The sequence below is a fragment of the Lepisma saccharinum genome, chromosome 5, assembly GCF_977018435.1.
Source record: "Lepisma saccharinum chromosome 5, izLepSacc3.1, whole genome shotgun sequence".
NCBI classification, from domain to species: domain Eukaryota; kingdom Metazoa; phylum Arthropoda; class Insecta; order Zygentoma; family Lepismatidae; genus Lepisma; species Lepisma saccharinum.
Window position 1 is genome coordinate 83,684,755 of NC_139233.1, and position 14,513 is coordinate 83,699,267.

Consider the following 14,513-nt stretch of genomic DNA (forward strand, 5'->3'; position numbering starts at 1 on the left):
CCGTCCAGTAGGAAAGGTGACTGATTTTTTTTGCCATGGAACCACCAGTGCCATCTATGGAGAAGTATAATGTACTACGTAGCGACACAATTCGACTTCTTCCGGCAAAGTTGCAAAGCACTAGCGTCAACGGTCGACACATACGGATCTTGTGACTGACAGTACCTGCTGAAAGTCGGTCGGAAATGAGCAAGGTGCCAACATTAAATTCTGTTTCACATTGGGTAAAAGTGCAACAGAGACGTTTCAAATGATTCAAACTGTTTACAGTACTGAGGCATTGAGTTGTAAGAAGGGTCCAGGCTCTCCAAAACCGAAGAAAGTGTACATGCAGAAGAGCCGAATCAAAACCCTGCTCATGGTTTTCTTCGATTCCAAAGGCATCATCCACAAGGAATTCACTCCAGAGGTCTCACTGTGAACGTTAAGTATTACGTGGGTATTTTGTATCATCTATTGGCCAGGATTCGTCGAGTTCGGCCTGAATACCGGGAACAGGGCTCATGGTCTCTGTTGCACGACAATGCACCCGTGCACAAGAGCAGGTTGGTACGCCAGTTTTTGGCCAAAAAAGGGGATAGTGGAGCTCAATCACCCCCATATTCTCCAGATTTAGCTCCATGCGACTTCTGGCTATTTCCAAAACTGAAATTGGCGTTGAAAGGAACGAGTTTCGACGCCATTCCAGACATCCAAAAGGCTTTGACAGCGATTTTGGAGGCAATTCCGAAACAGGAGTACCAAGACTGCATCACAAAGTTCTACAACCGCTTCAGTGCATGTATTGACTCACAAGGTGTCTATTTTGAATAAACGTTATTGTAAACTACCAGTCCACAACATCTTGTCTTTCATTTCTCATTAGTCACCTTTCCCACTGGACGGACTGTGTATGTGTTCAAGTTCTCTTGCTGTAGCCTTCTGAAATTCTTTTTAAAAATAAAAAATAATATTTTTTTCAAAAATGCCATCCCAAAAATTGTGATTTCTTTACTGTTGATCAGTACCATACAGTACTACATTATCTGAAAAGGAGAACTTCCACTTTCGAGTTTAACAGGTTTTATAAACAATTGAAAATTTTGCCATACATTAAACCAGTTTCCATTACCACATTCTCACATATTGGTCTCATGAAATCAAAATCTAGTCTTATTTGACATGGCATTTTAATTCTTCATAAAGATAAGTAACAGACACAGCTTTCAAAACATATTAAAGCTTCCAAAATACATGTGCAAGTTCTAAAACATATTACATGTTCCAAAGCACACATCTGTGCACTCTGCTTAGAACTGAAATTAGGAATTCAATGAACTAAAAATTTGTTCAACTGCATCAGTATCTTCCTTTGATATTGAGTAATGCCTTCCTGTTGAACCAATAGGAACTGGGGCACCCACAATCTTTAAAACATCGTGAATTGCAAGTGAGCACTGGTGGTGCCCTTAGTCACTTCAACTGTTTGAATTGACTAAGTCACTTGTGCCAATGGAGTGGGTATACAGTGCTACTGGTCATGGGAAGGGGCCTTGCGATGGTTTAGGAGGCCTGCTGAAGCACCACACTACAACACATAATCTTTCCAGCCCAAGTACAGCAGCAATTCAGAATGCCAAGGATTTTTACAAGAGTGGTGAAGTCATACACATCAACAGCCCTCATCCTGTTGCCCAAAGAGGAAGTTGAAGAATTCCACCAGCAGAAAATACAAGAATGGTCCAATCAAACTAGCCCTGTGAAAGGAATTCAGAAGATACATGTCTGGACTAACAGTGATGGGCGAACCTACATTACACAAACTTTAAAGAGCAAGAAAGAAGAAATTTCATTTGTCCAACAAAGATCTCAGAAACGGCAGGAGAATATTCAGATTCACAATCTACAAAGAGGGATGTTTGTGGGCTGTGTGTATGACTGTGACTGGTGGATTGCAAAGGTTATAGATATCAGTTGCGAGTTAAATGAAATCCTTGTGAACTTTGTGCTACCATATGGACCGGCTGTTGGATATAGATTTCCAGCTGCCAGACAGCAACACCACCACCAGTGCTCACTTGCAATTCACGATGTTTTAAAGATTGTGGGTGCCCCAGTTTCTATTGGTTCAACAGGAAGGCATCACTCAATATCAAAGGAAGATACTGATGCAGTTGAACAAATTTTTAGTTCATTGAATTCCTAATTTCAGTTCTAAGCAGAGTGCACAGATGTATGCTTTGGAACCTGTAATATGTTTTGGAACTTGCACATATATATTGGAAGCTTCAATATGTTTGAAAGCAGTGTCTGTTACTTATCTTTATGAAGAATTAAAATGCCATGTCAAATAAGACTAGATTTTGATTTCATGAGACCAATATGTGAGAATGTGGTAATGAAAACTGGTTTAATGTATGGCAAAATTTTCAATTGTTTATAAAACCTGTTAAACTCGAAAGTGGAAGTTCTCCTTTTCAGGGAATGTAGTACTGTATGGTACTGATCAACAGTAAAGAAATCACAAATTTGGGATTGGCATTTTTGAAAAAAATATTATTTTTTATTTTTAAAAAAAATTTCAGAAGGCTACAGCAAGAGAACTTGGACACATATTTCCAAACGGAGGTTAGCATTTTAATCAGAAACTTATTCTCTTTCAAATACAAAAAAACAGCAACAAAATATCTTGAATCGTTCCAGAGATAGAGCATTTTAATATTTTGCCAAAAATCGGACGTTAGAAATGATGTCCGAGGTGCCATCTTCAAGCCAGGAATTTTTTTGGACAAAACAAAAAAATGCAGGTTTCTTACTTTGTCCTGAATTTTAACATATGTTTAATTCAATAACATCTGAGACTTTGAAGGTAAGATTTTTTCTTTGCCTGCCTGAATTGATATGGACTATGCCTCCAGAATAATAATAATAATAATAATAAAGGACATTTTAAAGCAGCATGAGTTAATTTAGTTAATCTGACACAAAGTTTGCCATAAACTCACTGTTTAAATACACATATAACATCAACTCAGCAACAGCATGTAGGCCTGTGTATGTGTGTGTGTTTCAAATGCAATTTATAGAGGTACTGGTCTAAAGTTACGACTAAAGCCTGTTCGGCAAAAGAACAAACTTCAAATTTCCATATTTGTCTTTTTTGTCGAAGGCTAGGGAGGGTCACAGCTTTGTCCAGCTGTCGTGGTGAGGGGAAATTCTCGTGGTATTCTGCATTGCCAATTTTTCTTTGTTTTGAGTTGTTTTCGAAACAGGTGGCAGCATCAAGTTCAAGCACAACAAAGCCTAATGGTTGCACGGCATAGCAAGTGATGGGTGTCTCTGAAATGCGAGTGAAGGGTGCATGTTGACAGCAAAAGGTGTCGTGTATGACTGGACAAAAATCAAGTGTGTAGCAACACTACTTTTCTACCCATGAAATTCCCACAACTGGAGGCAAAAAGTCTGGGTTTCCTGACGTCTGTTCTTTGGCCAGTCGGGCTTTGGTGTTGAACATTACGGTTTGTTTCAAAGAAAGTCATACATTCATGACAGAAATACTTCACAAATAAAATTATAATACAATCATTAACAGCACGTATCTAAGCAATATCACCTAGGTACAGGAAAATTATATTTTAAAAACATACCTGATCAAGATGAGTGGAGTTGGGTGCCCAGTCAAGATCTCCCGCTTCATGGGTAGGCACTGGAGAAACTCCACCAGGAGATTTGCTTTCAATATCAACAGCATCCCCAGAGTTATTCTGGCGATTTCTGCTGTCCATTTATAATATCCAGCTTCTTACTATATTAGCTTCCTCATTGATTTAGCAGTGAAGACCCTGTGAATTACATAAATAACTGCATGAGAAGCACATTTTTTTAATGTGATATATGATTGTTAATATTATGTAATACTAATACTAAATATTGGATACTAATGCTACATGTATACAATTCTAATGTTTTTAGTGTTGGACCAGTATCACTTGGAGAACCAATTTCAGGTACGTGTGCAAAGTCAATGAAATAAGATGAAGTTAATTCTATTACGGGATGGTTACAAGGAATGCACAATTAAATCCCCTGACTTTTCCTGGTTTGCAGGACAAACCATGGATTTTTCCTGACGTGGGGGGGGGGGTAAAGGTGGCCAGAGTATGGTGCTGATCACATCACCTTCAAAGTGGCCCTACTCACACATCCCCTAAATATACCTTCATGGCACAGTACTACATGCATGGGGAACTTTACCTTATCTCATTCATTCCATGCTCTGCACCAGTGCTGGTGAATGCAATGAATATTAGGGCAGCAGTGATAAGAGTCTGTCGGCGATTGTGATAATGCAGAGGAATGAGAAGGTAATTTGGAAACTGAATTGGAACGTGATGACTAGGGACCGGAACTTTATGTTATAACATCATCTTTTATTTGGTATCAAACTGAATACTGGGGTGAGATCTTTACGTATCTGATGAAAATTAGCAGAAATAGACAAACTTAATGCGGTATATTTTGACATATTTTACCAATTTCCCATTTTTACAACATATTTCTTCATAAGAAGACATAGTTCTGTAAAATTTTGTAATTTGCCTTGCACATAATCGGTTATTTTATAATTTATTCTTCGTACCTTTAACGGAATGGATAGTTTATACAGGGTGTCCACGCTAGAGGGATCGAGAAATAAGTGATAATTTCTAGTGAACAGAATCAGGGTGGCTACAAACAAGCAGAAATGAAATTCCCTGACTTTTCCAGGTTTTCCAGGACAAAATTTACATTTTTCCCTGACAATTACAAACTAAACTAAATCGATGTTTTTGCAAATGGAAATAATAAACTCATACAGATCCATGTATGGTTTTGTTAAGTACCAATATTATCTTCTATGAAATTGACTTAATTTCTCTATTCTCTATGATTTTAATTCAAACTGCAAAATAGTGAATTTGAAAAATTATTACAATTCACAAGCTAGGGAAGGATTACGGAATTTTGTCATATGCAGTAAGTTTAAAATAAAATACTTGATTACTTTTAAAGTTACGACTAAATGAGATAAGAGTGATTAAGAAAAAAATGTAATTTATCAGTCTCCTTATACATTCTCGGTATTATATGTTGATATTTCCACCGAGGTTTGGAACCCTCTGCATGCAAGAACCATGAGTGCAGACTCATTTTTCAATGCATAAAGCTACTTCTCTCTTCTCTGTAAAGCAAACAACTTAACTCTTGCATATAAGTGAAACAATTGAATCGAACAAAATAAAGTGTCAAATTTCCTTACATTATCAATGGGATTTCTGCTTCAGTACAGTATATCCAAGTGAAGTACTGTGAAACTGACAACATTCAGTTATACCATTATTGCTGACGAAAAGGGTATGTAGGTTTTAGAAATTTAACGCAAGGAATTTATAGAATTGCATTGTATAGGTACCTGATTTAGCTAACCACACATTAAAACAGGAACACTCTAATAATAAAAGCTTCTGAAAGTTCATATACGAGGGGCATCCTGAAAAAAGCTCCAATGGTGCCTATACGCATTACTAGTGGTCAGACAGAGACACACACGCATGCATACCGATATATTATGGCACCAAAAATTAGTATTATATTTTTTGACATGTTAGTATTACGTTTCCCAAAATTCGCGTTTTTGTTTTAGAACATCCATCTGCCAAATATACCGAAACTTAATACTCCATTGTGCTTTTAAACTATTATTCTAAATTGTAGGTCACAAGGGCTACGTATTTTCGTGACAGTTTGATATGTTGGAACAGATTTTTGAGGAAGTAAAAGTAAAGTGTTCCCCTGCACTTTTCCATGAAGGTGTATAGGGGTGTGGAGTTAGGGCCCCACACTTTCTTCATCACGGCTGAAGATGGGGGTGATGTGATCAGCACCACGCTCCACGCTACCTTTATCCCTCAAAGTTTCCTCAAGCTACCAGCTTCATATGATGCTGGGTGGGTGCCGGAGTAGTTTGAATAGGTGGAAAACATCCCGGTTCTCCCCCGGAGGGGATCGACCCGAGTCTCTTGCATAGTAGTCAGATGCCCTAACGACTGAGCTCCATTGTTACTCGCTCGACAAATGCCGATGTTGCGCACTTAGCTTGGTAATTCAAAACATATCTCGTTCGACAAATACGAAGATGTGGCTCCCGTGTGACGGTAGATACGCACTCGATCTCCTGTTAGAACCCTGCCACTTTGCTCTGTGATGCAAATGGTTTTGATAGAAGTTGAAAAGATCGTGGGAAATATATGATTTAATGTGGCTGTCGGAATTATTCCATGTACGTATAACTCTATAGTTTACTCAAGTAAAATGTTGGAAAACTTGCATATTCTATGTACACAAACATGGCCTAGAAGAGACAAGAATGTTGGATTTCATGGAATTTTTCGTTGTTTTAGGATATTTTTTTTTTAAAAAAATCGCTAAAAACGCCAACAATTCGCATTTTATGCCAAATTCGCATTATTTCGATATTTCGAACGGGCGAAAAATGTGTCCAGACATCACTGCACATTCCTAAACATAACATCGCAGCAATTACAATTTTCACGGTTTTGGCGTTTGCGAAAAATCAATATCCCTACTAACCGGAAATCACTTTCCACCCCTCGTATAAATCAGTAGATGGAAAGTGAAAATTTAGCAGGGCGGGCAGAGAAAAGTCAATTCTTGAAGAGAGTGATTTGCTTTTATGATTGAATGATTCGAGTAAATATGATATTAGAATATTTACATATTTATTATTAGTATTTTATTTCATAATATTGGATATTAACCTGACTCAGTGAGAGATTAATGACCATCTCTCATGAGTTTAAACAGACAAGACAGCGAGTGGCATTAATGTCATTGCAATACTAGTGTTGCAGTAAATTTGAGATTGGGAGCATGCACTTGCCAATTTTTATAACGTTCACCAATGCAGGTTTATGTTTCACTTTCTCGTGATAGTATTCAAGATATATATATATCCAGTTTTGTTGGATTCTTCTTGATATCTAAGAATAGTTCAATGTCATTGTAAACTTGTGCGAAACCAGTAATACGTAAGGATGATGAAACAAAACCTTCGTAAGCACTGCTACATTAAATAAGGCAAAGTTAGCCAGAAGAGTAATAAAATTCCAGCAGCATATTTGCAGTCTAAAGCTCTTCTTGTTTATGCATGCGATTTTTGTTGGATGTTGCAGTCCATGCAATTTCTGTCGCATGTTGTAGTGAGATACTTTGTCGGGTGGCGATATTCGACAAAAATCGTATGTATCAATGGAACCTATTTGTTTCCATGTTCCTTCAGTTTGTCCAACAAAATTCCTTACTACGACGTCTGACAACTATGGGACGGTGCCACCCGCTCTTATCCGCTCCATCTGTTGACAAGTCCCCTTACTACTCCCATACGGACAAGAGAAAATGATAATTGAATGCATTTTCCACGTAATATTTAGAGGCTTAACCTTTACTCCCCTGGTGATACCATATGGTATCATCAGAGTAAGGTCGTACTGGCCCGATGATACCATATGGTATCATGGTGCTGAATACGAAATGAATGTGCTTTTTGGACCTTCATACTCTTATGTTTGGGTGGAGCAAGCCTGGGAAATTCATACTGATGACCAACCTCCTCCCCTCTCCGCAACATATCCATGCCACATTTCCGAACAGAGTTTCACATTTTGGCTCATTATTCAACTTGTATTGCACCCAGGAAAATGAAAAATGTTCCAATCTCTTTGGAAACGTCCATTCTTCATTCTTTGAAGAGAATACTAAGGTTTGTGCCTTCTCCCGAAAATAGCGGGAGAAGAGGGGGCAAACTCCAGATTTTTATTTTTTTTCATTGAAATTCGGTGGTCGCGCCCCCAAACCCCCCTTCCTCGGTTCGGCGTTCTGAATTGTACACGGTGGCATGCTATGATGTTTTAGCTGCAAAACAAAACTTATCCGAAGTAGATTGCTCCCATAGTGCCCGAGTTATAACAATTTCCCTCCAAAAACGCAAATTACCTATTTTTCGTAAAAAAAATTATCACATTTTGGCTTATTATTCAACTTGTATGGCACCCAAGAACATGGAACATGTTTCATTCTCTTGAGAAATGTCCATTATTTGAAAAGAATACTAAACTTCGCACCTTCTCCCCAAAATAGCGGGAGATTTTTGTTTTTTCCACTGAAATTCGGGGAAGTGCTTCCCTTCCTCGGTCCGATGTTCTGAATTGTACACGGTTGCATGCGCTGATGTTTTAGCTGAAAAACAAAAGTTATCCGAAGTAGATTGCTCCAATAGTGCCAGAGTTATAACAATTTTCCTCCAAGGAATGTTCGAATTTAAAATTCCCGCCGAGAAGCCCGGGCGAGAGAAATTTCTCTCTCTCTCTCTCTCCTACTGCCATCACTGGTTTCTGGCGCCGTGGTTGTGTTGCGCATAAAAGGGGCCTAAAAGTTGAGGCCGAAACTTACGAACGAGATTTCCTGTTCCCGTGCAGAGTTCCATAATGATATCTTTAAATAAATAAATAAATAAATAAAAAATAAAAAAGTCAATGAAGACGAAATTCCCTGACATTTCCCTGACTTTTTTTGATACCTCAAATTCCCTGACTTTTCCCGGTTTTCCAGGTTTTCAAGGTCTGTTGCCACCCTGAGAATGTATTGGTAACATAAACTTTTACTTTCACTTGATACAAAACTCACCGAGTTTCAGATGATGTTCAATGCAACTCGATATATGCACCTTTGGTGGCTCTGCACACATCTAAACGGTATTCAACTTCCCGCCAAGTGCTCTCTAGCATTTGGGGAGTCACAAGCGCTACTGCATTTGTGATGCGGCCCCTCAGTTCCAAATTCCACGTACGACGAACACGGCATTGAACCCGAGTAACAGATTTCTCTTCTGCTAGCCATAACACGCACTGAACTTTCTGTTGCGGTGTCCACATGTTTTCCACTGCGCGATCGACTACTGAATGGCGCCTGGCTTCCTTTCGAGACAAAAGCTATTGACGCGCATGCGCAAGTTTGAAAACAGTGTTGCACAATCTCGGAGAGTTTCCCTTTCCTGTCATATGAAAAATACAGCAATATCCTTATCTGGTTTTAAATGGTGAGCGTTTATTTCTCGATCCCTCTAGCGTGGACACGCTGTATTATCGATGACATGATAAGGAAATTACGGAAGAAGAAATTAAAAGCAGATGCAGTCCTTTCTTACCAACTAGTACAGAACAATTATACTCCCCCCCCCACTTTTTAATCCAGCCAACAATTGATAGCCATGCGAACATTATTGAGAAAAATGTTCTCAGTCATTCTTGTGCTGACACAAGAATCACCGTAAGCAAGTAAACAAGTTTCAATTGTTCTAATTTCTTTCCTTTCTTTTCTGCTTCTCGCAACAATCAGTCAAAAGTAAAAATAACATTATGTACATTACAGCTCCTATTCTATCGGCAATCGAGTACAAGAGTTTCAATATATCTTTTGTTGTTTGAGCCAGGCACGTATCAAGTGTGTATACTCTGTCCCTGCTTACGAAAATTTCAGTGAACGTCACAATATTTTCTATATTCTCCCACTACATTCTTTGCATTCTTTGGTTAAAGGAATTCTGACTTCATTTAATACACTACTTCTACTTTATTCCATCATCCCAGGTAGATATTGACTTCCCGTGTAATGAGAAATTTGAAAGTGCTGTTGTGCATATTTCGGGCTTTACTGGGAATATTTCTGCATTTTCTGACATTTTTAATTTTTATGACATAATTACATACATATTGTACAGTTTTATATGACAAAGTCCAGGGCCATAGTGATGATGAGTGTGATGAACAGCAGTGATGCATTTAAACAAATGTTTGTAAGGTGGCAATAACTATCATATGTAGTGCTAAAGAAATGTTAGGATGTTTAATAGCCATTACAAGTAGAACTAAAATAAAATTTAAATTTAAAAGTAACCTGTTTCTCACAGATACAGCATGACTGACTAGGTGGGACCGATGGAGGGTAAAAAATTAAATTGTTGGGCTCTTCAAATCATTGTTATTTACAAAAGGTGTATCTGATGCACATAGCTTAGGATTGATTTTAAACAGTAATAATTTTGAAGACAGACCATCAGTAGAGGCACATATTTTTGGCAAATAAAAAAGCAAAATTTCAGTACAAAAACAGAGTCAATTTCGGGTTCAAAAGCGGTAAATAAAATGAAATTTCGCTGTTATAGTGGTGAAAAAGCGACATATAAAATGACATTTTGGTTTTAAAAATGTGAATGTAATCCAAAATTTGATTTAAAAACTGCACTATTACACAAAATAAACATATCCCTTCTAATAGCACATAAAATCATTACCAGAATATCAAGTTTATTCCTGTATAAAGGGGCCGATTTTTGCTTCTCAAATATTTACAGCAGAATTAATCAATTTTCCGTGAATTGCATAACTCACAGGATAATTCTGACTTCGGAAAGTGTCGCGTCGGTATATAAACGGTAAATTTCGTGTTTAAGAGTCTATTTCGCATTTTGCAGTTCATTTCGCATCATTTCGTGACAAAACAGGGTAGGAAAATGCACACACCTTTCAGAAACATGAAAAATTAGCATTACAATGTGTTATTTCACATTTCATGTTTTCATCAAAAACTAAATATGCATGCCTCTAACCATCAGTAATAAATTTTGCTGGGACAAAACGCAAACTAACTAACTAACTAACTAACTCTCTAGCCTTCTTAAACCCGAAGGTTCATGGCTGCAGCAACACAGGCCTTCCATGTTTCCCTATTTTGAGCAAGTTCTATATACTCTTTTCCATCCCTACCGATTTCCCTTAGGTCCATCTCAACGTTGTCCCTCCATCTTCGTCTTGGCCTTCCTACAGGTCTCTTACCATCAGGTTTCCCAACAAGAATCCTGTAAACTCCTCGTTCCTCTCCCATTCGTGCCACATGGCCTGCCCACCTAAGTCTTCTTGATTTAATTATTCTAATAATATCTGGACATGAATACAAATTATGTAGTTCTAAATTATGTAACCTTCTCCACTCACCTGTCTCCTCATCCCTTTTAGGTCCAAATATTTTCCTAAGGATCTTATTTTCAAATACTCTCAATTTATGTTCCTCTTTCAATGTAAGGGACCAAGTTTCACATGCATATAATACTACAGGCAAAATTACTGTTTTGTATATTTTAACTTTCAGTTTCTTAGATATTAAACGAGAAGACAAAAGTTTATGAAGAGAGAAGTAACATGCATTTCCTGAATTAAGCCTACTTTTTATTTCCTCTTTAATATAATTTTCATTTGTTAATATTACTCCTAAGTATTTGAATTTGGAAACTGGTTCAAACGAGTTGTTATCAATAATTAGATTTTGATTATTACCAAACACTTGGTTTCGGCCTGTAAGCATATATTTAGTTTTCTCTTTGTTAACTTCCAAACCTATCTCTTTAGCAGTTTTGAAAAATATTTTAGCATTATTCTTAATTGTATTCACATCATCCCCCAGTAAGTCTACATCATCTGCATATGCTAACAACTGAGTCACACCATTTAATTTTAGTCCTTCTTTAGTTTCTTTTACCTTCCTAACAGCATATTCTAAGGCAAAATTAAAGAGCAATGGAGATAATGCATCTCCTTGTTTTAACCCATCATGAATTGTAAATTTGTCAGACATATTAATACCCACACGAATTTTACTTTCTGTTTCACTGGTGCATACTTTTATCATACTAACAAGCTTCTTAGGTATTCCAAACTCAACTAATATATTATATAGTTTATCTCTTTTGACTGAATCATATGCTTTTTTGAAATCAATGAATAGGTGATGGACATTTTGATTATATTCCCACTTTTTTTCAAGTGTCTGTCTGATGTGAAAAATTTGATCTGTAGTTGATCTGTTACGTTTAAATCCACATTGATAATCACCTATAATTTCATTAGCATATGGGGTTAGTCTTGTTAAAAGAATGTTAGATAATATTTTATATGTTGTTGAGAGTAGAGAAATTCCACGGTAATTATTGCAGTTCATTTTATCACCTTTTTTAAACACAGGAACAATTATGGATTCTTTCCACTGTTGAGGGATTTCTTCTTTATTCCATATTAAACAGATTAATTTATGAATTTGATACATTAATGAATTTCCACCATATTTAATTAACTCAGCTGGTATTAAATCAATGCCAGGTGCTTTGTTATTCTTTAGCCTTTTAATAGCATCTTTAACTTCAGTCAAGTTGGGTTCTGGAACTAAAGGTTCTGCTGTGTGTACTTCATTCACTTCTGATTTATCTCCTACATGGACATTTAAAAGGTCATTAAAGTAGTTCTTCCATCTATTTAGAATATCACTTGGGTCAGCTAGAAAATCACCGTCTTTATCTTTTATCAAGTTTACTTTAGGTTGCCACCCCTTTCTAAATTCATTTACACCTTTATATAAATCTCTGATATTTTTATTTTTGCTGTTTGTTTCAATTTCGTTAATTTTGGTTTTCAAGTAATCTCTTTTTTTACTTCTAAACGTGCGGTTAACTTCTCGCTTTATTCTATTATAATTGTTTAGATTTGTATCATCAGAGTTATTTAACCACCTAAGTCTAGCCTGATTTCTTATTTCTATTAGATTATGACATTCATTATCAAACCATGGCTTACTTTTTCTCGGTTTATGGTATCCTATACTTTCTTTAGCTGCTGATTCTATTGCATTACGTATGTGCTCCCAATTCTTATTTACGTCTGTTTCATTTATATTTTCATCATCATTTAAATCCTGCAAAACATCAAATCTATTTGACAGTTTAATTTGGTAATCTTTCTTAATTCTTTCATCAGTAAACTTTCCTGTATCAAATTTTAGAACTTTTAGATTTTGTTGCTTATGATTTATCACTGAGAGTCTTTCTCTTAATTTAGCAATTACTAAATAATGGTCACTAGCACAGTCAGCACCTCTATGTGTACGAACGTCAATTATACTAGTATGCCTTCTCTTATCAATGAGAATATGATCTATCTGATTGTGAGTTTTACCATCTGGAGAAGACCAGGTATATTTATGAATATCTTTATGTTTAAAAGTGGTACTTTTCACAATTAAATTCTTTGAGGTTGCAAAAGTAATCAATCTTATACCATTATCATTACTTAATTCATGAAGACTTTCTTTACCAATCGTGGGTTTAAATGTCTCTTCTTTGCCAATTTGTGCATTACAGTCACCTAACAGAATTTTCATATCATACTGAGAAAATTTATCAAAGACCTGTTCTAACTCTGCATAAAAATCATCTTTAGTATTATCATCTTTATCTTCCGTTGGTGCATGTATGTTTATTAAAATAATTTTACACCACCTACCCTGTAAAACTGCATATGATATCCTATCATTAATAAATTCTACTGTTTTAAGAGCCGATATAATTCTATTATTTATGAAAAAGCCTGTTCCAAAATTATGATTTTCAGTACCACCATAGAAAAAAGTATAATTTTTAGTTTTACAATTCCCTTCTCCTGGCCACCTAACTTCCTGGACAGCTACTACATCTAATTTATACTTAACTATCTCATTAACTGTACACTGAAATGCCCCAGGCCGGTAAAGGCTCAGAACATTCCAGGTGCCTAATTTAATATCCTTCTTCCTAACGTAGATCTTATCCTTAGTCCAGAGACCTCCCAAAGTAGTCCCCACCCGGAGATCCGAACGGGGGACTATTTTACCTCCGGAATATTTTACCTTGGGAACATCCATGCCCTTATATTGTTGTTTCTTGACATGTGTTTTTACAGTGCAGAGTTGTCAGCTCTACGCCTAACCCCCAATATGAATGGAGGAACTACTACACAAGACGAACACAAACACATTAGACAGCACAACTACTACACAAGACACACACAAACACATCACAACTACAACAAAATATAAACACAAACACACCACAACTACTACACAAGACAAACACAAACAAATTAGACAGCACAACTACTACGCAAGACAAAACCAACATACTAGACAGCACAACTACTACACATACATACTAGACAGTACAACTACAACACAAGACACATACATACACACCACCGATACTACACAAGACAAACAGAAACACATTATACAGCATAACTACTACACAAAATAAACACAAACACACTAGGCACTACAACTACTACACAAGACAAACCCAAAAACACTACACAGCACAACTACTGCACAAGACACACAAACACATAACAACCACTACACAAGATAAAACACAAATGCACAACTACTACTACACAAGGTTATATACACACACATACACACACATACATACATATACATACATATGTGTATATATACACATATATATATATACACACACACACACACACACACACACACATATCTTGACACACTGCACATAGTTGTTAATCAAGGACGTATTTACGGGGTCCAGGGGATCCGGA

General features: G+C 36.7%; 1 protein-coding gene across 8 annotated transcripts in view; it reads right to left on the reverse strand.

The window, feature by feature from the left end:
• The window catches only part of LOC145987914 (uncharacterized), a 187,698-nt gene that overhangs the window by 152,090 nt on the left and 21,095 nt on the right, over positions 1-14,513 (reverse strand). For all 8 annotated transcript variants that reach the window (XR_014441696.1, XM_083122724.1, XM_083122728.1 and 5 more), the window contains one exon: positions 3,627-3,821. Coding sequence is in view for 7 of the 8 variants with exons in the window: in XM_083122724.1 (XP_082978850.1) it covers positions 3,627-3,764 (138 nt within the window). In the remaining variant the exon portion in view is untranslated. The remainder of the gene's footprint in view (positions 1-3,626; positions 3,822-14,513) is intronic.